Raw genomic sequence first — 25,578 nt, forward strand, 5'->3', positions numbered from 1 at the left:
CCCACATGGGAGCCCCAGAGGAGGCTGCTGGCTCCCAGCTTCGTATCGGCTCAGCTCTGGCCATTGTGGCCACTTGGGGAATGAATCAGTGGAAGGAAGATCTTTCTCTCTTCTATGTAAATCTGCCTTTCCGATAAAAATAAATTTTAAAATCTTAAAAAAAAAAAGAGGTGAAGGGCACAGTGCTGTGGCCTAGTGGCTAAAGTCCTTGCCTTGAGCGCACCAGGATCCCGCATGGGCGCCGGTTCTAATCCCGGCAGCTCCACTTCCCATCCAGCTCCCTGCTTGTGGCCTGGGAAAGCAGTTGAGGATGGCCCAAAGCCCTGGGACCCTGCACCCACGTGGGAGATGTGGAAGAAGCTCCTGGCTCCTGGCATCGGATTGGTGCAGGACTGGCCGTTGTGGTCACTTGGGGAGTGAACCATTGGAAGGAAGATCTTCCTCTGTCTCTCCTCCTCTCTGTATATCTGACTTTGTAATGAAAATAAAATAAATCTTAAAAAAAAAAAAAGAAGGTAGAGACCCCTTGTTTGTCAAGGTGGGTGGCAGTTCCTAGCTGCCGTGCTGCTGGGCTACTGCTGAGTGTACCCTGGGCTGCTTGTTTCATTTGCCTAGGCTGTGGCCCTCATCCTGGACATGGACATGACCTTGGTGGTTGTGATGTCAGAGGTAAAGCGTCTGGTGCCAGCATGCCTGGTGCACAGTTAAGGCTCTGTAAATGGTGGCTTCTGCTGGTGCTGCTGCTTCTGGCAGCGTGGAGAGTTCTGATGAGCCAGCGTTCAGGAAGGGGCCTTATCACAGTGAGAACACGGGAGACTGGTAGCTGTGAAGAACTGTGCATGTGGATTAAAAAAATGGCTTTGAGAGTTTACGGGTTTGTAAGAATGACTGTTTTACGAATAAAAGCAAACTTCCTTGGCTTTCCATTGATGCCTTGAATCTTTTTCTATCAGTACTGAGTGTGTGGCAGTAGCTCCTAAGCAATTAGAAAAGAGGCAGTTATTTATGTACAAGGATGTTCGCTTCTGTATTAAGGGAAAGTTGGCAATCTGTTCTATTCCCAGTAACAGAGAGGTAGTTAAATTAACTTTTCACTGAGAAGCCAGCAAAAATCTTATTTCAAAGACTTTTAATTATAAGAAAATGTTGCTGATCAGGTCAGAAAATAAATGAACTAGGGTCTTACATTTTCTCTCGCCCTTCCTCTCCCCTCCTCCATCTCTCCTTATCTCCCTCTCAATATCATGTACTATTTTCTTCTGGCTGCTGTTACAAATGACTACAGAGCTGGTGGCTTCTTAAAAACAGACCCATCTTCTCACCAGTGTGTAAGAAGTCCAGAGTCGGTTCCACCAGGCCAAGGTCAAGGTGATGACAGGGTCATTTGTGCTGGAGGCTCCGATTGTGCGACTCTCCGGCGGCTGCGGGGCTTGCTTGGCTGTGGGCATGTGGCTCCAGTCTTTGCCTCACTGGTCACCTTGCCTCCTTACATTTGTCAAGTCTCTAGCTGCCTCCCTCTTATGAAGAGGCCTGTGATGACCCTGGGCCTCTGGAGATTTTCCAAAATAACTTACCCACTTACAGATCTGTTTCTTAATCCCAGCTGTGAAACAAAAGGCTACCTATGTAAGGCAGTTCTGGAGATTGGATCTTCTGGGAGGACACGGGGTCATGCATGCTTTTTTTTTGGAGTATGGGGAAGATGAGTAGAAGGCGATTCTTTTTTTTTTTAATTTCTTTATTGTTTTTAATTCATTAATTACATTGTATTATGTAACACAATTTCATAGGTACTTTGATTCTCCCCCGCCCTCCCCAAGAAGGCGATTCTTGAAAGTATTCCAGATGGTCATGTCAGGATGGTGGGCTTTGGAGTCACTTTTATTTTTGGTGGCCTCTCTTGTGCGTCCCACATTTCTCTCCCCAAGAAGTAACTCTTGCACAGTGCAGAAACCTACCTGGTTTGGGGGTAGGGATGGGGATGGGGTGAGGATTGTTCCTGCCACAGGAAGCATGGCAGGATGAGTGACGTGTGTGTCCTCTCTCCACAGAACCTGTGTTCTGGTCCTACGTGCGGGAGGTGCTCAGCAGGCACGAGCTGCAGCGCTTCTACGGCCTGCGCCACATCGCCTCGGACGTGGGCCGTGGCAGGGCCTGGCTGCGCTGTGCCCTCAACGAACACTCGCTGGAGCGCTACCTGCACGCGCTCCTGGCTGACCGTGGCAGGCTCAGGTACCTGACTGGCTGGGCTCCGGGGTGTGTGTGTGTGTGTGTGTGTGTGTGTGTGTGGCACTGCAGGGTCCGCACGGTGGGTGCAACGTGGAGTCCAAGGGCTTGGGTTTGCCTGCTGTTCCTGCTGAGTGGAGTAAGCAGGTTCCTCTCCTGCAGCCCTTTGTGTGTGCTGCTCTGTTGTGTCCACAGCTGGGTTGGGGGAGAACAGATGAGCCACAGACTAAGCCTGGCACCTGCTTGGAGCCAGCACCCATAAGCGCTTACCATTATTCAGATCCAGCATGCTGAGGAAGCTGCTGTCCTAGGACAGTCGGCTCTGCACCTCGTGGAATTTTTAATTTGAAATTCTTGCATTTGTTCCACTTCACCCTGATGGGAGAAAATAAGTAAGGTTTATGTTAGGGAAAGAAGTGATCGGTATTGATCAAAAACTGTTCTACTTTTCTGTTGGTCACATTCAAACAGTTGACTGCTCCCATTAGCATAGGTCAGGCTATGCTGCAATGGCAAACACCGCAAAAACCTCAATGGCTCGAAAGGGCCAGGTTCATTTCTTCCTGGGCTGTTTGTTGATTGTGGGTGGGCAGAGCCTGTTCTCTCCAGGAGCCAGGCTGCCCGGAGCTGTGTCTCCACCCACACTCTCATGATTGCCAAGGTAGGAAAAGAGAGGGTTGACCTAACAGCTGGCTCTCAAAAGCTTCTACCTACCATGACCCTTCCACTCACGGCTGCTTGCGCAGTGCAGCTTACACAGCCACAGCCATGCTCAGCTGGGTCAGGGCAAGTGGTTAACCATAGCGCTGTGGAGACAGCCCTGAGTGAGGGCTGATGATGGCAGTCAACCGCCTTCCCTGAAAAGCTGTCCTAAGTGCTGGAGCCTAGGGAAGGAAGTTAAATCGCCTGTAATTTACACTGAGATAACTCTGCTAATAGGTTGGCATTTCCACCATCCTTTGCCCTAATCTGATCTCGTTTGTACTGACTTGGGCTTCTGAGAGTGGTGGGCTAGGCGTGCTGCTAATCGTTGCCTGATGCTGCACAGGGACAGTGACCTCGCCTGCCCTGGTCCCCTGAATAGCTTTCATATCAGAAGGGCCAGGTCCTCAGCAGTGAAATTCCATTGAATTCAGCAGGCTGGTGTTCCATGTGCACTCAGCACCATCTCAGATCTCCTGTCTGGCCGTGTGTTGTCCCTGCTGACTTTTGCTGCTGCTGTGGTCAGTCCCCTCTATGGTGGCAGGTGTCCTAGGACTGTGCATTGGGACTCCTTACAGATACCCTTGAAGTTCTCCAATTGATGTTGCTCATGACTCCTGGTCCAGTTGTGTGTTGAGACTATGTGGGTCTGAAACGGGAATCCTGGTACCCAGGACACCTGCCTCCAATAGACCTATGTGCTGCTTATGGTCAGTGCTAGAGGCCAAGAACATCAGTACCACCTGAACACTACCTAGCAGTAGTTAAGGCAAACAAGCATATTCATTCTAAAAAAATACATTTCTAGTAAAACTCTTCCCAGCAGATTATGTGCAATTAGTTAAGAGTTACATACTTGGCACCCAAGTTGCATTTAACCGTGGGAAGTTGGCCATAACCAAGCCACTTAATTACTCTCTGGGAATGCCACGTTCATTTACAAACATGAAACTAACCGACTTCGCGAGGGTCGCAATGTAGGGATTGGGTTCAGTTGCAACGCTAGCTTGAGCTTATGGTTTGTGCTCCCCAGGCTGCTTTGCTGCAGAGCCTGGGAATAGGCTGTCTCAGTCACTTCAGCAGCTCATTTTCCCAGTTGCTCACTGCACTGCAGGTCATGCATCAGTGCCTAGACTTCAGTGAAGCCGAGCTCTGTTAATTTGGAGTCCTGCGACCTGGTTCAGAGGCAGTCCTGGCTCCAGAGCCTTGAAACCACACTCGAGAGGCATGTGTTTAAGCTCCGACTGTACCGTTGACTGACTTGGGTCAGACCCTGTTGACTTCTCCATCTGTACCCCCTTGCCCTCCACCAATTGCTGTTTACATTCAGGGGCCTTTTTAGCCTCTCAGTCCTTTCCAGGGATTACTTGGGCAATTGGATCTGTAGCCCAAGTAGGTATTAGAAGTAAATATTCTGGTTGGCAGAGCCATGGGGCTCTGTCATTCCTTCCTGGCATTATTCCTTGTGTTAGCCAAATCAGGAGCACCCTGATGGCCAGCCTGCATTTCCTGTGTGTCTCTAGGGGGCAGGTTTGGAGTGGAAGTTACCCTCCTGTTGCTATGCTGCTTTACACATTTACATATGTCTGTTTCAGTACTCTAAAGCTTAGGGTCCCCCCCCCACCACCACCATAGAGGAAGTGATAGGAGGCGTGTGTGTTCAGTCTTTTACTTACAGCTAGAAGCTGCAGACCGGCAGAGACCTCAAACACACATCCTCTCCCTGGGTGACCGGACTCAGGTTTTCGGAGAGCTGTCTTGTGACCTTGCCTGGCCAAAGGACACAGAGATTACCACTAAGAACCTTACCTTCTCTCTTCCATCACAGCACTTTTTATGAAGACTGGTCTTTTGTGATGGATGAAGAAAGGTCTAGCATGCTTCCTACAATGGCAGCTGGTAAGCCTGGCCTGGGTGGGGGCAGACAGTCCTGGGAAGCTTGGCAAGTAGAGCGGGGCTGTGAGGGGTCGATTTGTACCCCAAGGGACGCTGTCATTTCCCCTTTCCCTTACCAACACGGCAGGGCATTCATTACAGCCTGTCCTTTAATGAGCCCGCGTTCTGTATTTTTAGGATTTGGTACTCTGGCGAGAAAGCCTGGGGTTGAAGGATTTTATTTGGAACTTGTTGGCAGGTGGAATATAAGGAATTGGTGAAATGGAGACAGGAGAGCTACCCTTATATCCTGGCTCTTTCCTTTGTTGCCTGGTGACCTGGGGTGGCCCTTGTGAATGTTGTTAACTTTACTTTCCTCTTCTATGAGGTGGGATTCCCTGTGGCTCAACAGTCACCCTTGTGAAGCAGTGAGAGTCGTAGGAAAGGACCAGGCACGTGATTTGTCAAAGGTCCTGGACCGATGTTGCTTAGGTTATGCCCAAGCTGTTGTTTGACTCACTCAAAGGGTAAAAGATGAAGTCACCTGGATGAGTCTGGGTAATTTGTGTTTCTCTGAAATTCTGTTTCCTCCTTTAGTTTTTCCCCTGAAAGTTAAGTCCCACATCCTGAGAGTTATGACATTTTAAAAAGATTTATTTTTATTGGAAAGTCAGATTTACAGAGAGAAAGAGACAGATCTTCCGTCTGCTGATTTACTGTCCAAGTGGCCACAGTAGCTGGAGCTGAGCTGATCCGAAGCCAGGAGCAAGGAGCCTTTTGCGGGTCTCCCATGTGGGTGCAGGATCCCAAGGCTTTGGGCTGTCCTCGACTGCTCTCCCAGGCCACAGGCAGGAAGTTGGATGGGAAGTGAAGCAGCTGGGACATGAACTGGCACTCATATGGGATCCTGGTTGATGCAAGGCAAGGATTTATTCACTAGGCTACCAAGCTGGGTCCGGTTATGACATTCTTGTCTACTGTTGAGAATAAGTCATGCCTTAACCATGACTTCCTTTGTTGGCCATAGGATACTAATGCAAGTTTTTGCCCAAAATAATCATAATGGTATAATCAGTACATATTTTTTTGTTTCTTACTCTTTTTATTATTTTATTTTTAATAAAAATTTATTTTTTTATTGATTGCATTGCATTATGTGACAGTTTTATAGGCACTGGGATTTACCCCCCGCCAGCCCGCCCATGGTGGATTCCTCCGCCTTGCTGCATTACCACAGTTCAAATTCAGTTGAGGTTATAAAGATTTATTTTTGCTGTTGCATACATAGTTGATAAGAATGCATGCTCATGTGGACCACTGATTAGGGTGGCAAGGGTCAAGGACTTGGGGAAAGAGGGTGAGACCATTGTTTCCGATTTTCTTTTTCTTCCTTTATCTGGGGGAAGAGGAGAGAGAATGGTAGAGGGCCACAGGCAGCATTTTAATTGCTTCATTACTGGGGGATGGGGACAGTGACCGAATATCCTGTCATCCTAGGGTTTCCGATGTGGAGCATGTTCTGAAGGTTCTGCTCAGGTGCCTTGGCTCACTCCCCAAATGTCCCCAATAGCTGGGGCTGAGCCAAGACAGAGCCGGAAGCAGGAGTTTCCAGGTCTCCTACTTGGGATATCCTCTGTCACTTTCCCAGGCTGTCAGATTGGGATTCAGATTGGCACACATGTGGGATGCTGGTGTCACAGGCAGCAGCTTAACCTGCAAACGCTGGCATCATCAGTGCACATTCTTTTTATTTTTTTAAGGTTTATTTATTTTTATTTGAAAAGCATATTAGATTTATGGGGAGAAGGTGAGACAAAGATCTTTCATCCGCTGTTTCACTCACCAGATGGCCTCAATGACCGGACCCGAGCCGTCCAAAGGCAAGAGTCTGGAACCTCTTCTGGGTCTTTCATGCAGGTTCAGGGTCCCAAGGGTTTTGGTCATCCTCGACTGCTTTTGCACACCACAAATAGGGAGTTGGATTGGAAGTGGAGCATCTTGAACATGAACTTGCACCTGTATGGGATCCCAGCACTTGTGGGGTGAGGATTTAACTGTTGAGCCATCACCCTGGGCCTTACATGTTCTTGGTAGCTTATGGAACTGAGTGGTTTTGGAGGGTGACTGTCTTTAATATATATAACCTCATGCAGGAGGTAGTGTCATTTCTAATAGATAAGGAACTTAAAACAGAGATGACAGGTTCCTTGCCTAGACATTGGGGTCAGGTAGTCTGATTTTTGAACCTGTGCCCTACCTCTTCCTGGCATTGTTTGCCTGCCTGGTATCTACTGGCTGTGGTTTTGTGGACAGGTTTTATTAATGTTGGAGGGGAGCATGACTCCTCGTGTGTGCCTGTTGCCCGCTGCTTGTGTCACAGGTGTGAGTGCTTCACAACAAATGAGCCATGTTTGTCCCTGTTCTGGGCAGGTCTCAACTCCATACTCTTCGCCATTAACATTGACAACAAGGATCTGAACGGGCAGAGTAAGTTTGCTCCCACCGTGTCGGACCTCTTGAAGGAGTCCACGCAGAACGTGACCTCGCTGCTGAAGGAGTCCACGCAGGGCGTGAGCAGCCTTCTCCGGGAGATCACGGCCGCCTCTGCTGTCTCCATCCTCATCAGACCTGAGCAGGAGACCGACCCTCTGCCCGTTGTGTGCAGGAATGTCGGTGCTGGTGAGTGACAAGGGGCCTGTCGGGGGTGGGGCTGCGAAAAGGACCAGTGTGGGCCAAGCGGGCCACACCTCATCCCCTGAAGGTCATTCCAAAGAACCCTTTCTGGTTTGTGTTTGCTTTGCCATCCTTCATGCACACCAGAGGGACCTGACAGCGTGATTCGTGTGTGGGATGTGGGGACAGAGAGCCAACAGCTTGCTGGAAGCCCACAGCAGGGGAGGGAGTGAGAACTGCAGAAGCCAGGACAGCTGGCATCTCATGCTCCCCGCTTCCCTGCCTCTGCCTGTCACCTGGTTGTGTTCCATGGGCTAGGCACTGGCCTGAGTCTGACACTTGGCCAGCACACACTGCATCGCATGCTTGAGATGGGTGGGGGTGCAGAGTTTGTGGAAATTTTACCAATAATTCAGTAGGTCTGTGATGAATGGGATGAAACCCATGCAGAGAGCGCTGTTGGAGAGAGATGATGCTTAAACAGAGGCTTGAGCGAAGAGTTTATCAGCATTAGCTCAAGGCTGGGGGAGACAGAGGAAACTTACTCAGTAGGGCTGCTTTCGCAAGAGGCTTCCAGTACCTCTGGAACCTTTCCAGTCATGGGGATTTTGCTATAGCAAAAATTGGAATTTTGGTTTTTAAAGTACTTAGTCCCAGCATTCCCAAATGCAACAGACAAGCCGTCCTTAAGAATTAGGTGATAAACATGCAGAATCCCATGGCGCCCTGGGTGCCCCCTCCCTCTGCTGCAGCTCTCATGCAGATGACGTAGCAGAATTGGACTATGAAGGGAGGCGTTTGTGTAAAAAGACACTGGAGGGGCTGGTGCTGTGGAAAAGTAAGCTAAGCCTCCACCTGTGGTGCTGGCATGCCGTATGGCTGACAGTTCATGTTCCACGCTCCACTTGATCCAGCTCCTTACTTGTAGTCCTTGTGTCCCTGCATCCATGTAGGAGACCCACAGGAAGGTCCTGGCTTCAGATTGGCCCAGCTCTGGCCATTGCAGCCATTTGGGGAATGGAATCAGCAAATGGAAAAATCTCTGCCTGTCTCTCTCTCTTTAAAGATTCATTTATTTTATTGGAAATTCAGATATATAAAGAGAAAGATCTTCCATCCACTGGTTCACTGTCCAAGTAGCCGCAATGGCCAGAGCTGAGCTGATCTGAAGCCAGGAGCTTCTTCTGGGTTTCCCATTGCCAGTGCAGGGGCCTTAGCGCTGTTTTCCCAGACCACAAGCAGGGGGATGAAAGGGAAGTGGAGCAGCTGGGATATGAACTGTTGCCCATATAGGATTCCCACGCATGCAAGGTGAGGACTTTAGCCACTAGGCTAACACCAGGCCCCTCTCCTTCTCTCTGTAGATCTACCTTTCAAATAAAAATAAAATAAATATTTTAACAACAGCAACAACAAAAAGGGACACAGAAACTTGTATCATTGCCATCCAATTTTTAAAAATTTAGTTTTTTTTTTGAAGTTTCTTCATTATTTATTTGAAAGGCATGGTGAAAGGGAGAGAGAAATTTCAGCCAGGGCTGGGTAAGGGTAAAGCCAGGAGCCAGGAGCTTAATCTCCTGCCTAGGTGAGCGGTAGGTGTGCTGCAGATCCCAGTGTTAGGGCTACCACTGCTACCTCCCAGGGAAGCGTAAGCTCCATGAGCCCAGGTTAGGAACCCCCTTGGGGGCAGTGCTCCTCCCATCACTCCATTATCTTTCACTGACCCCCTGCTCTGCAAGGTCATAGCCTCTGCGCACCACCACACTGGGTGTAAGGCTTCCGCACAGGAACCTCCGTGTGACACAGCAATCATGGCAACAGTGAGGCCTCACCACACCGCACCTTGGGTTAGGTTGAGATTTTTGGAATTGTCTTCGGTTGTCTCGGTTCAGGCTTGAGATTTATTATATAAATGTATATGATATTTTAATTTTATTTTTTAATAATGATTACATGGTTGATCAGGGTGGGAAGGATCAAGGTTTAGGGAAAATTGGGTGAACTCATTGGTTCCAAATTTGCTATTTCTTCTTGTTGTTTCTGGGGGTAGGGGTGAGACAAAGGGGGAAACCACAGGTGACTTTCCACATGTCCCAGTACCCAAGGATGAGGAACTGCCACCTCAATATAATTATATATATATAATATAATTTTATCTTAGTCCTGATTTCTGTGGCTGTTCTTCTATGCCAACCAGCCTTTGTTGTGCTAAAAACAGCTCTACCTTGTAGTGGTTGTAAACTGCCACAATTCATTGTATTTGATTCTGTAAGCAGGTGCTTCTTCTGCTGGTCTCTCTTGGGCTCGCTCATGGGGCTGTCCCAAGCTGCTAGCTGGCTTGGAACATGCAAGATGGCCCCATCCAGGAGTGTGGACTTATTTGTGGGGGTGTCTTGGTTCCATACAGTTTTTTCAGTATTCCAAACAGTACCTTTCTGTACCTGGTGCTCTCAGGGCACAAACTGAGACCTCTTCATGCCCGGGCTCATGTTGTCCCTGCCATTTTCTGTTGGGAAGAACACAGTCCTGAACCAGCCCAGACTCCAGGAGGTGCAGAAATGGACACAGCTGCTCATTGGGAGGACCGTATACGGTTGCATTCGAAGGGGTGCTGTACAGAGAGGGACAAGTTGGTGGCCAGTGACAAATCACCTGCCACACACACGTTGATTTCCCTGGGTTCCTCTGCCAGCCTTGGGAATATCTTCCGAGTTCATTAATGGCAGCATCACGTGAAGCATGTGACTGCTGAGACAGAACACTTTGATGCATGCTTGATGCAGTGTTTAAGCCAGAGGGTGAGACTCGCATCCACTTTGCTAGTTGTCCATGGTCAGACTTTTTTCCTTAAGAATGGAAAAATAATCTGAGTTCGTCTTCACATGAATTTCCCAGTAGGTTGGCACACTGTGCTGTGTCACTGATGGGAGGGGTTGACTTTGTTACCCTTCTGTTCCGCTAACTTTCCCTAATCCCTAACATCCTTTCTTTTGCCAGACACCAAGGGTAAAAAGGAGAGAAAGAAGAAAAAGAAAGTGACCAACATCATCTCATTTGATGATGAGGAGGATGAACAGAACTCTGGGGAAGTTTTTAAAAAGATCCCTGGGGCAGGGGAGAGCTCAGAGGACAATTCTGACCGCTCCTCCTCCATCAACATCATGTCGGCCTTTGAAAGCCCTTTTGGTCCCAATTCCAATGGAAGCCAGAGCAGCAGCTCCTGGAAGGTTGACTCTCTGTCTCTGAATGGAGAGCTTGGGTACACAAAGCTGGATGTGAAGAGCATCGATGATGAGGATGCCGAAGACAATGAGGACGGCTTGTATGGACGCTCCTCCACGAGGCAACAGGCTGGCCATTCCGAGTCGCCTGAGAAGTAGGTTCTAGAGAGTAGGTTCTAGAGTGTTAATGGAAGGAGTGACTTGAACCACTGTCTTTTTGCTTCTTCCTTATTTTTTTAAGCTTTATTTATTTTTGTTGGAAAAGTGGATTTACAGAGAGGAGAAACAGAAAGATCTTCCATCTCTTGGTTCATTCTCCAATGGCTGCAGTGGCCAGAGCTGTGTCAATAGGAAGCCAGGAGATTTTTCTGGGTTTCCCATGTAGGTGCAGGGTCCCAAGACAGCAGGTCATAAGCAGGGAGCTGCATGGGGAGTTGAGTAGCTGGGACGCGAACTGGCACCTGGATGGGATACAGTGCTTGGTGTGAATGTTTGAGCCTGGGCTCCAGGCCTTGTGATCTGCTACACTGGTTACTGTTGTCTGGAGACAGAGTTGTGTCTGTGTGTGTGAGACGTATGCACACATGCCTGGTGGCTCCCCTTCTCTTGCTTGCTCTCACTCTTCTGTCTCTGCTTTCATCTTCGTGTGTGCCCCCCGCCCCCACTGGTCGTTTAAAAGATGTGTTTATTTGAAAGACAAGGTTATGGAGATAAATCCACAACCTCCAAACAATCTCCAAAGGGCCACACTGGGCAGGCTGCAACTAGGAACCAGGGGCTCATCTGGGTCTCCTATATAGTGTAAGATGCCCAGGTATTTGGGCATCTGCTGCTTTCTCAGGCATGTTCGTAGGGAGCCAGATCAGAAACCAAGCAATTGGCTTGGTGCCCATATGGGATGCTGGCATTGCAGGTGGTGGCTTGGCGTGCTGAGTATTAATGCTGGGCCTCTCTTGGTTGATTTAAGGGATTGGCTCATGTGATTGTGAAGGCTACTGACATGTTCAAAGCCTGCAGGGCAGACTGGCCGGCAGAAACCTAGGGAAAAACTGCAGGTCACATCCAGAGGCAGGTGGCTGGCAGGTCCACTTCATCCACTGAAGGGGTCAGCCTTTTGCCGTTGAGGCCATCGTTGGGGAATCTCACCCAGATTGTGTTGGATGATCTGTTTTATTCAGAAACTACTGACTTTATTGCTACACCTGGAAACAGCTTTACAGAAACATGTGGAGTAATGTTGGACAAATACCTAGATCCTAGGTCTAGACAAAACAGGTAGCCACCCAGCTGCCCTTGGTTCTCACTCTAGGCCTTTGAAGAAATGCCACCTGACTTCTGTGGCGCTTGCCCAGCAATGTGAGAACCCTGTGGGTTCACTGCCCTCCCATGTAGTCATTCCCCTTCCTGCCTGCTGGTGCCAGTGTGTGGAGCCTACAGGGGGAGGCCAGCTTGGGAGCCAGGGCAGCCAGCAGCATTGTGATGTGTGAAAGCATTCAGTAGTACAGGCTGACTTTCATGGGCCTGGGCCCACCAGGGTCATGGGGCCTCCCTCAGCCTCTGAACACAAGAGGGACCGTGAGTGACCATCCTGCAGAGCAGCCCGGGGAAGAGTCGAGGAGGGATGAGGTGGCCCGCTGAATGATGCCTTCATTCTGAGTCCGAGCTCATCTTTGTGGGAAGGGCCAGCAGCACTGCCAGGGTGTGGGGGTGTGGACAGACCTGGAACCGCTCAGTGTCATTGGCCATGGCCTCTGGCCACCTCAGGGCTCTGGTTGTCCTTCAGATGACGTGTGGGTGGAGTGTGGGCTTTTTCCTCTGGGTACTAGTGAGGAAATGCCTCCTCCATGGCCAAGGAAGCCTCTTGATCCTGCTGTCCCAGCGTTAGCCACCGGGGTTGGCTTTGCTTTTTGTTGTATGAGTGTGTTTTTCAGGTGTAATCTTTTTTAATATGGGAAAGGTTTTTTTCCCCTTCTGTAACTTTTTGTGTGCTCTATGAGAAAAGAATTGAAACATGCCAAAATGTTGCTTCTCGCTAACAAGTGACAAATGAAATGACACCATATTGCCCCTTAATAGTTACCAAGATTTATTCCATAAAAATTCAAATGTATTTCCTTAAAATTAATTTGTAAGGCAGAGAAAGGGAGGGAGAGAGAGAGAAATAAAGAGGAACAGAGGAAGAAAATTTCTGATCTATTAGTTGATTCCCCGATTCCTGCCATAGTCAGGGCTGGGCCAGACTAAAGCCAGGATCTAGGGTCTCAATCGACATCGCCTGTGTGGGTGACACAGGCCCTAGCACTTGAGCGATTACCTGCTGTCACCCAGAACGTGTTAACAGGCAGCTGGAATCGGGAGTGGGACTGGGATTTGAGCCCAGGCGCCATGATTTAGGATATGCGTTTCCTGAGTTACATTTTAACTGTTTCACCAAACCACTGCATGTGTGAGGATTTTAAATTAGAAGAGGTTAAAAGATGAACTCTGGCTTAGCACCCTGGCAGAAGGAGAGATGGGGTGGACATGCTTGTTCCCCAAGGGAAGAAGGAACTGGTGGAGAGAGCCCTGCACCAGCGCTGTCCTCCCAGCTGACAGCAGCTGCTAGCCCCAGGCAAAGACTGTTTGTCCAGCTATCTGGAGCAGGGAAAATTCCATCCTCTGTTGAAGGCCTCTCATGAAGACATACTCCAACATACTCCCTTTCCAGAAAGCAAACCTCCTTCAGAGAAGCCGAGCCCTGGAGCCAACCTGGGCAACTGCAGATGGACAGTGAAAGCCTGACATTTTCATGCTGCTAATGTTAAACATGTCTTTAAAACACTTTATTTACTTGAGAAGCAGACCAAGAGTTCCTGTCTGCTGGTTCACTCATGGTGGCCAGGACTGGGCTAAGCTGAAACCGGAGGCCAGGAACTCAATCCAGGTATAACCACGTAAGTGGCAGAAATTCCACCCCTGAGAGTGGAAAAATTCCACTGCTGCCTCTGTGGGTCTGGAGAACAGGAAGCTGGAATTGGACCAGAAACTGGACTTGAACCCAGGAACCTGCTGCGGGACATCATATCCCAACCAGTGGCTTAACCACTGGATTTGAACCTGGGTACTTGCTATGGGATGTGATATTCCCAACCAGTAGCTTAACCACCAGGCCACATGTCCTCCCCTAGAATCACAAACATCTTAAATTGATGTTCTTGACTATAATAGTAGTATGAAAATGAGCATTTGAATTCATACTAAATGGTAAACACAAGATAGAAAGTTCTACATTTACTATGATTGCATCTGTGTAAAGAAAGAACAGATAGCAAGAGAAGAAAAATGTGCAGGGATCTTATGGGTCTTCTTGCCTTCTCTTCTTTTTGGTGTCATCTAGGTGATAAGTACCTGGCTTTCCCATGACCAGCAGCAGCCCTTAGTATTTTCCATGTCATTGTGGTGCAGTGTTTTGAGGCCACTTGTGCATCACCAAGCACTTTGGGGGTAACTCCAGAGGTGGTGGTTCGTGGGACCCACTTGTACTTGGTCAGGGAGACTCATGATGTTGGGGACCTGGGAGGGTCACACCTGCCACTGGTGTCTTAGAAACATGCACAAAATTCCACCTGCCTGGAATTCCAGTGGAATGGCCTAGGTGTAGATGAATTGTTGTTGCTGGTTTCTGAAAGGACACCACCCCTGACTTCCTCTGAGTATTGGTCCTCCTTGGTCCCCAGCTGCCAGGTCAGAGCCCAAGGAAGGTGGTTTGGAGCAGATGCCCCAAGCCCCATCATGTCCATTCAAGACTCGGCCCACACTGGGTTCTGCCAGGACACAGGTGGCCGTGGCTTGCCTGAGTCCCCCAGTGTGCAGAGAGTCCCTTTGTAGGACTTGCTGAATGAAATAAAATGTGCACAGTTCTGTTGGGATCATCTGCCCGTGTTTCTTGCTGAGAGCCCAAAACCTGATCCCAGATGCACTACACGCCAGGCCACCCCATGCTAGGAAAGATGGTTTCATTAACAAAGAATGCACTGCCCAGCCTGAACTATTTCCTGCCTGGCACCTTGCAGGAAGAACCATGTGTGATTTCACATGGTTTGTGTAGGAAGTGGGAGAGCCACTGAGGTTGGCCAAGGGAGGCCTGGGGTCGAGCCCACATCCTTGGTTCTGATGATCATGGTTAGGTCGTGCTGTTTGAGTTTTCTTTTCCTTCTGCCTTCACTTTCCTGTCCCCTGTCTCCCCGTTTGGTTCCTCTGCTGAGTTGGTGGAGTTAGTGCCGTTCCTTGGGGAGCGGGGAAGGAGCAGTGGTCTTGTAAGGCCATCACCCCTGGGTTGCGGTGATGTTGCTGTCTCGTGATTGCTCAGAGGCAAGTGAGGCAGTCTGCTGTTACAAGCAATGCCTGAGTCAGGGCTCTGTGGAGCAGGTCATGTGAACTTGCTTCATGCTTGAGCTGACTCCCTTTCCTGGAAGAGCCTCAGACTTCACCTGGTCTCACTCTGTCCTTTTACCTACAGGAAGCCAGTGAGGCAAAGCAAGTGGAGCCCATATCACAGGGCTGCTGTCCCGTCATGCACCTGCTCCCACTTTAGCATTTCATACATGCTGTGCCCTCCTTGCCAGCCTGCATCCTCGGGTCCCTCCTCGTTGCGGTGCTGTCCACCTTTCTTCAAGGCAGCCTCCATGACTATCCTGCCTGGGAGTCCCCGTTATCATTTCGATGCTTGTTTATGGGATTCATGTCCAGTCCCTTCTCCCTCCTGTGCACCGACCGCCTCTGCCCCCCAAGACTGTATGCTGCAAGATGCAAGATGGACAGAATTTGCTGCTCTTTTGCTCCTGCTAGTGAACACAGTGAGGCCTTCACTTGGTGCTCTGTACACACTGGTTGGGAGAATAGATGCCAGGGGTCTGAACCAGGCTTCTGGGCTCCTGACTCCCAGCCTGGAGGCCCAGTGGATCTTACGGTGAGTCCTGAATCCCTGGGGCCCTTGGCCCTGGCGTACAGCTGTGTGCTTTCCCCATAGGCCCCTGGATGGGAACAGCTGCCTCTCCCAGATGCATAGCTGGCCTCCACTGCAGGTGCTACATGGTGACACTGAAGTCCTCTTCCCCGTGAGCGGCGTGGGCTCCTATAGCCCAGCAGGTGGGTGTTTCCTGATGATTCCTCTCTTCCAGTAAGAGCACTGGTCCTGAGAGCCTGCTTCAGTGCCTGACTTACTGCTTAGCTAGGAAGGGGAGCTGGGAGGCCCTGGCCCTGGAAGGGAGGGCTGGCTGAGATGCAGAGGTCAGCCAGCCTTAGCTTCCCCAGAACTGGGGTGTCTTGGCTGAGAGAGGGTTAGGCAGCCTTGGTCTGAGGTCCCCAGGGAGCCCTGGGTCTGCTCTTTCTTCCTTTGGTTGTGGCCACTCAAACTTGGCGAGAAAAAGTTCACCCCAAGTAGTGGCCGTCCTTTCGCCCTCTGGGAGCTGGGCCTTTATGAAATAGACTGCCACCAGCACTGGGCCTGGGCCTTCTCTTCTTTTTGGAAGATTCATTCATTTGAAAGGCAGAGGGACGAAGGTGGTCACCACAGCCAGAGCAGGGCCAGGCTGCAGCCAGGAGCCAGCAACTGCATCCAAGTCCTCAGGCTGCCTGTGCTTCCCCAGAGTCTGGGGCAGGGGTTGGGAGAGGGCTGAGTGCAAGAGAGACAATGTCTGCTCCATTCACCAGTAGGCACTGGTCACTGTCCTGTGTGGAGAGGGGCCTGCTGGGAAGCCCGCTGAACCCGAGTCAGCGTCAGCTTGGGCTGCCCAGCAGATGGCGTTGCCTGTGTTCTGGCCTCCGTCTTTGCTTCCAGTAGCAGCATCTGAAGGCAGGGGTTGAGTTGGGTCATCAAGGATGACCTAGGAAGGGGGTGCCTGCTGCAGGAGGCCCTTGGAGGTGCCTGTGAATGAGATGCTGGAACTCCGGGCTCACCTGGCTCTGCCAAGGGCCGGACAGTGGGGCCATGCTGTCCTGCACTTATACCCCTGGGGAAGGAGGCTGAGAGCTGAGGGCATCTGCGCTGAGAGTCATCTGGGCAGCCTTCTGACAGGAGCCAGCCACGCGGGACCCAGATTGGAACCCGAGGCCATGGCGAGAGGGAGGGGCAAGGCTGTAGCTGAGCGTTGGCTGGAGCTGCCACGGGGGCCAGGGCCCTGGAGCCGAGGCTCTGAGATGCCTTTGCTTAGCAGTTGGGGGCTGAGAAGGCAAGGAGAGGTGTGGCACAGAGGAGAGTCAGGGAGGCCCTGGGAGGAGAGCTGCATGTGCTGGGGAGGTGAGGGGAGGGTTCCATGGGTCCCCAGGGAGCAGTTCCAGTTGATTTGAGGTGACCAGCACCCCTTATGCAGCCAGTTGATGCTGACTGTCAGGCCTGGTATTCTTGAGTTTGAGCTGTATTTAAAAAAGTATGACATTTTAATGTGTGATGGGTGTTACTAAAGTGTTGTGTCATCCCATTTTGTCCTTGAGGTCAGTGTGGTGCAAAGGGCTGGGCAACGTGCTGAGTTAAAGTCGGGGAACAGGGAACTGAACGACTTGGGGTAGTTGGGCAGAGTTGGCACCCTTGAAACGACCACGGTAGCATGGAAGAAGAGGTGGGACAGTAGCTACTTCCTGAAAGAGTTGGAAGTGAGTGGAAAGCAAGGTAGAGAAAAAGTTAAAAACAAATTTTAAAAATTCACTTACATTTGCCTTAAGGTCAGCCACCAATGACCTGGGCTGTCTTAATGTGACTTGGTCAGATCCCAGGGGGCTGTGCGGCAGGTGGGTTAGCGAAGCAGTTAGGGGACACACTCCCTCCTTCTCTGCCTTCCTGGTCCCTGGGTTCTCTTGGTGGACACTGATCTTAACGTCCCTGTCCAGCCAGAGGCTCATGGGCTGGCACTTTGTCCTAAAAAGGGGCTGGAGCAGCAGATAATGTGTGTCTGACAGTCACGGATGTCTCCTGCCTGTTGGCTCTAGAGTTCATTTATGTCCTCTCTGCCCTGTGAATACCTTCATGGCTCGGAGAAAAGTGGCGGATATCAGCTATTAGACCATGCTTCCCTCTAGTGTCCCTGTCGGGTTGCTGCAGGCAAGAGCTGTTTTTGGTCAGCTGGTTACTTTGTTCTTTCATTCTGAGATTGTCTCTGAAAGATCATGGACTTGGTACATAATTCCGTATGACTCGGAGTTGAGAACAGCCCAGGTTAGATGGGAGCACGGGGCCTTCTGTCAGTGACCGATGCCAAATGTGAGTTGATCCCTGAGAAAATGAAGCAAGCAGTGGGTGACAACCGGGGTGGTTGTGCGTGGTGGTGGGGGACAGTGTAAGTCAGCCAGCAGGGTAGCCGAGCCAGTGTCTGTGTGGTGCCCTTGTCCTGTGGGGAACATGAGGGGAAAACAGAAGTCTGACCTCCTTTCTGTTTGTTCTCACGCACAGATGCCCCCCTGGGAAGCCTGGAGAACGGCACGGGCCCGGAGGATGGTGTCGTGGCCGAGGCCGGGCTGCGGTTCAGGTTAGTATCCGGGGACAGCTGCTGCCTTGTGGGGAATGGGAGGGGTGTGTGCACATGGCCCTGTGTGCCAGGGCTGCCCGCACATCTGGGATCGGAGACAGACCTTGCGTCTCACGCTGTGAGGTTGCCGGGGCCTCAGATGGTCTTTGCCCAAGAGACATTAACAAGAAATAGTATTGATCAGACTTCACTTGCCTCCATTTTCACTCTGAGCTGAGGACAGGTACTTCCTTTGTCATTTTCTTCATTTAAACCTTGGTTAGTATTTGGTAGTAATATTTAACAGCCTCAGTGTTGCATAATATTACAGCCGGTGAACTATTGTACAATCTCTCACACACGTCAGAACTAATTCTGGATTGAAATGGCTCCAGAGGTAGCCCAAAGTCCTGGAGTGTCTGGTGGCAGAACTGGGACGAACACAAGGGTCCCCCTGATGTCACCACTGGCTTTGTTGGTGTTGCTGTTCCCTCTCCCCATCATGGTTTGAATTTGGCACTGCAGGAATATGTCACATCTGCTTTGGCAGCTCCACCTCCTGGGTGGAAGTTTCAGCTCTGACCCGTGCTCAGTGGCATCTGGAATAGCCGAGAGTTCTGTTCTCCGAAGAGGACACCATCATGGGAGGAGACTTCTGCCTAGTACAGTGTCAGAAGGGCTTGGTGTCAGCAGACCCTGCCAAGAACCTGCCGCTTTTTTTCTGCTTTTCTTTGGCTGTTTATTTGAGAAAGTTTGGAAAATGTAGCAGTGGGAGAAAAGCCCCCTCTGAGCCCCGTCTCACCCACTCCCTACACAGTGGGTGTTGCTGTGCTTTCGCTCCTACTTGGCTTGACAGCCCCACGACGGCCCTCCTGTTGCTCTTCTCATGTGGGAGAAGCCTTGTGCCCATGGAGTTGGCGTGGGTGTTGGGTACAGCATGAGGCTGCTGTTCGGGATGCCAATATCCTGTATTGGAGTGCCCAGTTCTGGTCTGGGCTGCTCTGCTGCCCCTCCAGCTTCCTGCCAACGTACCTTCTGGGAGCTGGAAGAATTCCTGGATTGAATTCCTGAGTCCTGGATTCAGTGTGGTCCAGGCCTAGTTGCTAAAGGCATTTTAAAGAAAAGATCTATTTATTTTTACTTGAAAGGCAAATTTACAGAGAAGAGAAAGATCTTCTATCTGGTTCACTGCCCAAATGTCCACAGTGGCTGGAGTTGAGCTGATCTGAAGCCAGGGACCAGGAGCTTCTTCCAGGTCTCCCATGTGAGAAAAATTTACCACATATGAACCTTAAATATATACACACATTTATACATGTCACTCTTGTTTGCAGTAGTTTTGCTGTGACATGTTGCTGTGATCACTGAGCCACTACTGCTAGGGAAGGCACAGGTTCCCTTGCGTTGCTTAGCATTTAATCACCTGCTGTGATAGATGCCTTGGCCAGTTCCTGGGCAGCAGGCTTAGCCAATGCCCGCATTTGCTCCGCGGGGCTCCCACAGACTCCTGGTGTTGGGGCATGCTCCGGGGGGCTCCCACGGCCTCCTGGTGTTGGGGGATGCAGCCACACTGCAGCATCACACTGGAGGGCTATTTAGAAAGGTCAGATCACCAACAGAAAGCCCAGGGTGAAAGAGATGTGACAAGGACAAGGTTCGCAGTGGGAGAGATGGGCCTCAGTTGGTCCCCAGTTGGCCCCGTGGCACTGGGAGGCTTCAGCATTCATTGCTTTGCACATAGCCATGGATGCCTGCAAAGGGGCAGTGAGGGCCGAGCCTGCAGTAATGGCCTTCCATGGGTCAGCCAGCAGGCAGACGTGGCCCCTGTGCCCACTGTGCCCATCAGCCCACCAGGCTGCCTCTGACCTTGCTGCTAGCCTTGGGCACCTGCACAGACCTCACCGCCCGCTGCTTTGGGAATCGTCCAGCCATTCGTGCCAGTGGCTGAGGGTAACTTCTTTCCTCCTGCTTGTCCCCAGCGTGGAAGCCAGTCCTCCAGGCCAAGGAAGTCCCTTGAGCAGCCTGCTACCTTCCACCTCGGTGCCAGAGTCGATGACAATCAGTAAGTACTACTTCAGGAGCTGTTGCCCTCTGTCCTGGGGTGACACAGAATTGCCCTTGGGCTTGCTGTCATGTGACTGTGCGCTTTGCACAATGTGGCTGCGTGTTTGAGTTTCCCTTGGAAACGTAAGGAGAAGTGGACCTCTCCAACATGATCAGCTATTACTAAGTGGATTAAAACTGTCTGCAGCCTCTCTCACCTGGATGGGAATTAGCTAAGGAGCAGTGAAGATGAGGGTGAGGTCACTGTGCATGATCAGAGGTCAGCTAGATAGGGATTCCTCCATGGCTGCACAGGGTTGGCAGACTGGGGACAGGATGTGACTTTGTGGGTATCAGATACACAGGGCTCCTTCCATCTTGCCTCATAAAACACAATAGTTGTTTCAGCTCCAGCCATCCCATTATCATTCCAGGTAGCAAAAAGGGAAGGAGACTCCTTGAATTTTTTCACACAGATTTCAGAGATCCTAAATTAGGGTCATAGTAACCACCCCCTTGTGACCCTGTTAACTCTGAGTGAAATTTAGCATTGCCTTCAGGTCTGAAAGTAACAGCCAACCACAGCATCGTAGCGCTAGGCAGAAGGTGACTTTATCCTGGATGAAAGTCACAAACACCTGTGGCAATCGTGATATGCAAAGGAAAGCTCAGAGTGGAATTTTTGGCCTGAAAATACAGATGTGTGTTCATGTGTCATTCTGCTCTCCTGCACTGGGGTCATCCCGTGGCAGTGTCACTGGCTTCCTTCCTCGTCTTGTGGGCTGGCTGAAGCTGCGAGGGTGGAGGTGTGGTTCCTGCACGGCTCACCAGGCCTGGGGGATGCGTGGAGAAGCATCTCTGAGATTTCTGTCATGTGTCCTCCCCTTCCATCCCCCACGTTACCGTAGTTGTATTTCTAACGGCACACTTAGCCCCGAGAAAGGAAACAGTGGCGTTACTGTGAGTGAAGAGCTGCTCTTGGCTTAGAGTAGGCAGCTGTGAACACGAGCCGTGAGAAGGAAGCCGCGTGACCTGGTCTGCCTGCTCTGTGGAGAACCAGAGCCCGGGGGTGCCTTCTCGGCGCTTGCCAGGGTGGGCGTGTGTCCTGTGTCTCTGGAGCCGGCAGCTGGGCGGCCACCAAGGAACCAGAAGCAGCATTGCCACAGCCCCCGTGGGAGTCCTTGAACAGCAAAGGGAATGTGCTAGAACAGGGAAGCTAAGCCGGGTCACAGATGTCGGCCTCAGGAAGTGCGTTAGCAGGAGGGACAGCCACAACCTTTGCACCTGCAGGGTGGGTGCTTGAGCTTTGTTGAAGAGCCACCCCCCCCCCCCCCCCCGGCTTGGTCTACCTCACCCTCCAGTGGCTTCTGTCACTGGCCTTGTCCGTGCATTTCCACCTCACTCATGTTCTGGGCTTGGAGACACTGAGGTGGTTTTGCTGGTATTCACACGGCTTCCTGCAAGTTGTTTCGTGGTTTGCTATCTCTGGCAAGGGGTGAAGCTCTGACCTAGTGCTTGTTGAGCCCACAGTCCGGGGCGGTCGGCAGTGTTTGGAGACCCTGGGGCTGTGGCATGGGCTGCCCTGTGCGTGCCAGCACCCAGAGCCCTCAGCTTCCTGGACAGTTCCTGGCACTCCCAGCCCACCCCCATGGGTCACCTGTGGGGGGGAAGGGGAAGGGCAGGCCCCTGTGTTGGGTTGCTGGGGCTGTGGTCCCAGGGGCCCCGGAGGGGTGGCTTCCTCAGAAGAAAGGTGTTTTCCCATGGGTCTGGAGCCTGGAAGGGCATGGCTTCTCTGATGCTGAGGGCCACCTGCTCCCCTGTCCCTCCTCCTCCTGGGGACTGCTGGGTCCCACTCTGAGGCGTCAGTCTAACTGACTTCCTCCAGGGCCCTGTCATGAATGTAGTCATGCTGAGCCTTGGGGCTCTCTGTCTGGGCCCATTTTCTGTCACTGTAACTAAATACTGATGTTGGAGAATTTGTAGAGAAAAGAGGTTTCTGGGGCTCTCAGTTTTGGGGGACCAAGTGCTAGTGTGCTGCCTTCTCTGATGGGGAACAGATGTGTGGGGAAGGGGCAGGGCTGTGAGAGGCCGAGGCAGACCTGTGAGTGCTCACTCAGTCCCCTGGGAAAGCCTTCATCCTGCTGGGAGGCCCCAACACCCATGGGGGATGGGTCTCTGGGTGAGACCTGACAGGACACACCATGTTCATGCTGTAGCACACTGCGGCACACTCGGTCCCCAGTGTGGTGTGTGCCAGGAGCCACGTCCCCAGGGCAGGCCAAGTTTCAGGTCAAGAATCCTGGACCAGCACGTTGGGTTTAACTCTCGCAGACGTGGCTGGCTGAGGCACCTGCCAGCTCCAAGTCCCTGCAGACACACCGTCTCCTGCCAGGTGGCCTCATCCGTCCTCCTTGTGCAGGTGGCCTTCTCTGCACTGCGGTGTGGTTCAGCCAGGTTGTTGAGTTCAGCGCTCAGGGGAGTTCGTAAGTCCTTTCTCTGGCAAGCAGTCTCCTCACTTGGGATCGCTGCAAGTGCAAGGGCTTTCTGGGGGCATCTCGCTACCTCTCCACGGCAGGTAGTGTGACCAGACCCACATTACTGTGTGCACTCTCTCTCTCTCTTTCTCTCTCAGGCCCTTTGGTACTTGAGAAAGCACAAAAGCCTCTTAGGAAAAAGTTAATTACTGAGCAAGGCAGTACCCACAGTTTGGAGTTTGGGGTGTTTGCAGTTCTTGAAGGTGGCCCTGTGGAACTGGCTTGGCCACGAGGAGCCCTTGCGCTGGCTTCACACAGCCCCCGCTGCAGCCCATGAGCCAGCACCTGCAAAGGAGGCAGCCGGGGCCAAGGTTCCAGTCCGGCTATGTCAGCGTCTGTCTCCTTGGCGAAGTGTAAAGATGGCGCTGTTTGCTGCCTCGTGCCATGGTGTGTGTCTTGGAATTCCCACTGGTTGAGATCAGCTGTGACACACTTGCCTGTATCATCAGTAGCCTGGTGTCACAGCCATCCCTGTGTCTCCCTCTCACTGGTGACCTGCTGCATTGCTGCATAGCACTCCACACTGTGACTTGGGGCGGCTCAACAGGTAAGCTGGCTCAGCAGTTGGTGTTATTGTTTTCCTTGAGAGAATGTCTTCATTCAGCATAAGGGAAAATGAGAAGGGTTAGGGGTGTGTGCTGGGCACCTGGTGAGCTCCCTGTACGCCTGTTGGCCGGGGTTATCTTTGCTAGTGTCCCAGTGGGCTGCTCTGTTGGGGGCCAGTGGCCAAGCTTGTACCCCTGCATGTATCAGAGCTGGCTGGTGTTTGGCGTGCTTCCATCAGGCTGGGAGCTGTCAGTTCCCTTGCTTGTCACCATCCTGGGTCGCTAACATCTTAGGCACTTGGGCTCCTTCAAGGGCCAGAAAGTGGCTTTGGCATCTGGGCATGGTCCAGAACAGCAGCTCCCTTCCTGTCCTGAGCTGCCGGTTTGTGTGCTTGAGATTCAGGCCTCTTGTCTGCTTGTGTCAGGTGTTCTGGCTGGTTTGTGGAGGATCAGGAGGTTAGGAGGGGCTGGCCTGGGCATGCTCTGCTGCTCGGCAGACATGGATGGCAGGGTCCCCAGGGTTTCGCAAGGAGGCCACCCGGCTTTGCCCCATCTGGCCTTCTGCTTTCCCGGCCTTGAGAGTTGGAACAGTCTTCCCTACCCCGTGTCCCCATTGTCCTGCCATCAAAAGCTCAAGAGGCAACTGAGAAGCCCTGTTCACCATGTGGCCAGTGGCCTCTGTTTCTTGGTCTTCCTCGGTCGGCTCTGACCATCAGCTCCTGGGAGTGAGACTGGTGCGTTTTGGAAGGACATGTGCCTGGCACTCCAGTTGTGACATTGGCATTGTATGACCCTCCTCCTCCCTTGTGTAGGAGATGTCCTGGGCTGCAAGGTATGCCCTGGCATGGCCAATGCCAGGCTGAGTACACGGGGAGGGGCTGGCATTGTGTGACTGACCGGTGTCATTCCCTTGGGCTTGAGGTGTTAGGTGGTGGCACCACTGCAGGGAGGCGGGTGTTCCTGAAATCACTTCTGGACACATCTTTGGGGATCCGTCTTTTGATTCCCCCAACATTCAAGTCCTCACTCCATCTGGAGACTGTCTGCCATGCAGTTCCCTGGAGTTGCCCTGCTTACATGTCAGCCCCTTACTCTTTTCTAGTAAAGAGGAAATTAATCACGGTACCTGCCTTCCCCACCCTTCAGGCTGTCAGTCGTGATCAGACAGGGCAGTGGATCTACCCTGGAGGCGACTGTCCCCTCTCAGGGACATTGGCCATGACCCGGAGACCTTTCAGGAGGCCACAGCCTGGGAGCAGGTGCTGCTGTTGTCTGGGGAGCTGAGGCCAGGGACGCTGCTCAGTGCTATGCAGGGCACGGGCAGGTCTCACAGCAGGGCCTGCTGTGCTCCAAACCCATGGTGAGCCTGGGACGGGAGACGGCGGCATGGGGCCGTTTTCTGGAACCTGCTTTTGTTTGCAGCTTTGCTTTCTTGAACCAGTGACCTCTGACAGGTTTCAGGGAGCAAAACGTGGGAGAAAAATGAACCAAACTGAATGTTAAATCCAAGCGTTTTTTTCCCTTTGTGTATGTTTTTGGGAACTGGTTAGTTCCCACAACCCTGCAGGGAAGCTGAGGAGCACTCGGAGAATGTGCTGGAATTCCCGATGATGGCCTGGGAGGTACGTTCATGCTGAGCACTTGGAGCTGGTTGGGGCTGTCTTGGTATTTCTGTGTGGTTTTAGCTTACTGAAAATTCATCCCATTGATCCCTATTGGTATTTGTAGAAGCCTTATCATCGTTTTCTTCCTTTTAAAATTTTTAAAATGTGACCTATTTGGAAGGGAGAGAGAGTGGTAGAGTCAGACTGGGGCACTGGAGTATAGGATATAGACAGGTTACGTTGAGGCTGATGTGATGCAACAAGCGCCTCTGCTTGAATTTCACTGTTGAATTAATTTCTTCGTGACTGGGAACTGGATGTTGTCCCGGTGGCTCAGCCCTTTGATTCCTGCTGCGTGCCGCAGAGCAGTTGTGGAGCCACCAGAGGGCGCCCTAGTCCGTCCTCTGCCAGGCTTCTTCAGCCGAGGGTCCGTCTGCAATCTTCCATGCATGCATTCAGTGCTGTGGTGTAGATGGTTTGGGTCCCTGGCTCCCTAGCCTTGTCCCATTCCCTGGTGGAAACAAGGAGAGCCAGGGGGACGGGAGCAGACATGGCCCTGTCCCGGGGCGCCTGGCCCTCATCTCAGCCCTTTCATTGCTGTCTGCTACCGTGGCTCCCTGGCCAGCCCGCTTTGACAGCTTCTCAGACTGCCCCACCGTTTGCTGTTGTGGTGCGGG

General features: G+C 51.6%; 1 protein-coding gene across 2 annotated transcripts in view; it reads left to right on the forward strand.

Annotated features, from left to right (window-relative positions):
- Positions 1-25,578, forward strand: part of SNX29 (sorting nexin 29) — a 294,688-nt gene that overhangs the window by 43,194 nt on the left and 225,916 nt on the right. For both annotated transcript variants that reach the window (XM_058680249.1, XM_058680250.1), the window contains 7 exons: positions 2,052-2,232; positions 4,757-4,827; positions 7,234-7,482; positions 10,474-10,852; positions 15,706-15,824; positions 18,121-18,196; positions 20,155-20,237. In XM_058680249.1, coding sequence (XP_058536232.1) covers positions 2,052-2,232; positions 4,757-4,827; positions 7,234-7,482; positions 10,474-10,852; positions 15,706-15,824; positions 18,121-18,196; positions 20,155-20,237 — 1,158 coding nt within the window. The remainder of the gene's footprint in view (positions 1-2,051; positions 2,233-4,756; positions 4,828-7,233; positions 7,483-10,473; positions 10,853-15,705; positions 15,825-18,120; positions 18,197-20,154; positions 20,238-25,578) is intronic.

The sequence above is a fragment of the Ochotona princeps genome, chromosome 24, assembly GCF_030435755.1.
Source record: "Ochotona princeps isolate mOchPri1 chromosome 24, mOchPri1.hap1, whole genome shotgun sequence".
Lineage (NCBI taxonomy): Eukaryota > Metazoa > Chordata > Mammalia > Lagomorpha > Ochotonidae > Ochotona > Ochotona princeps.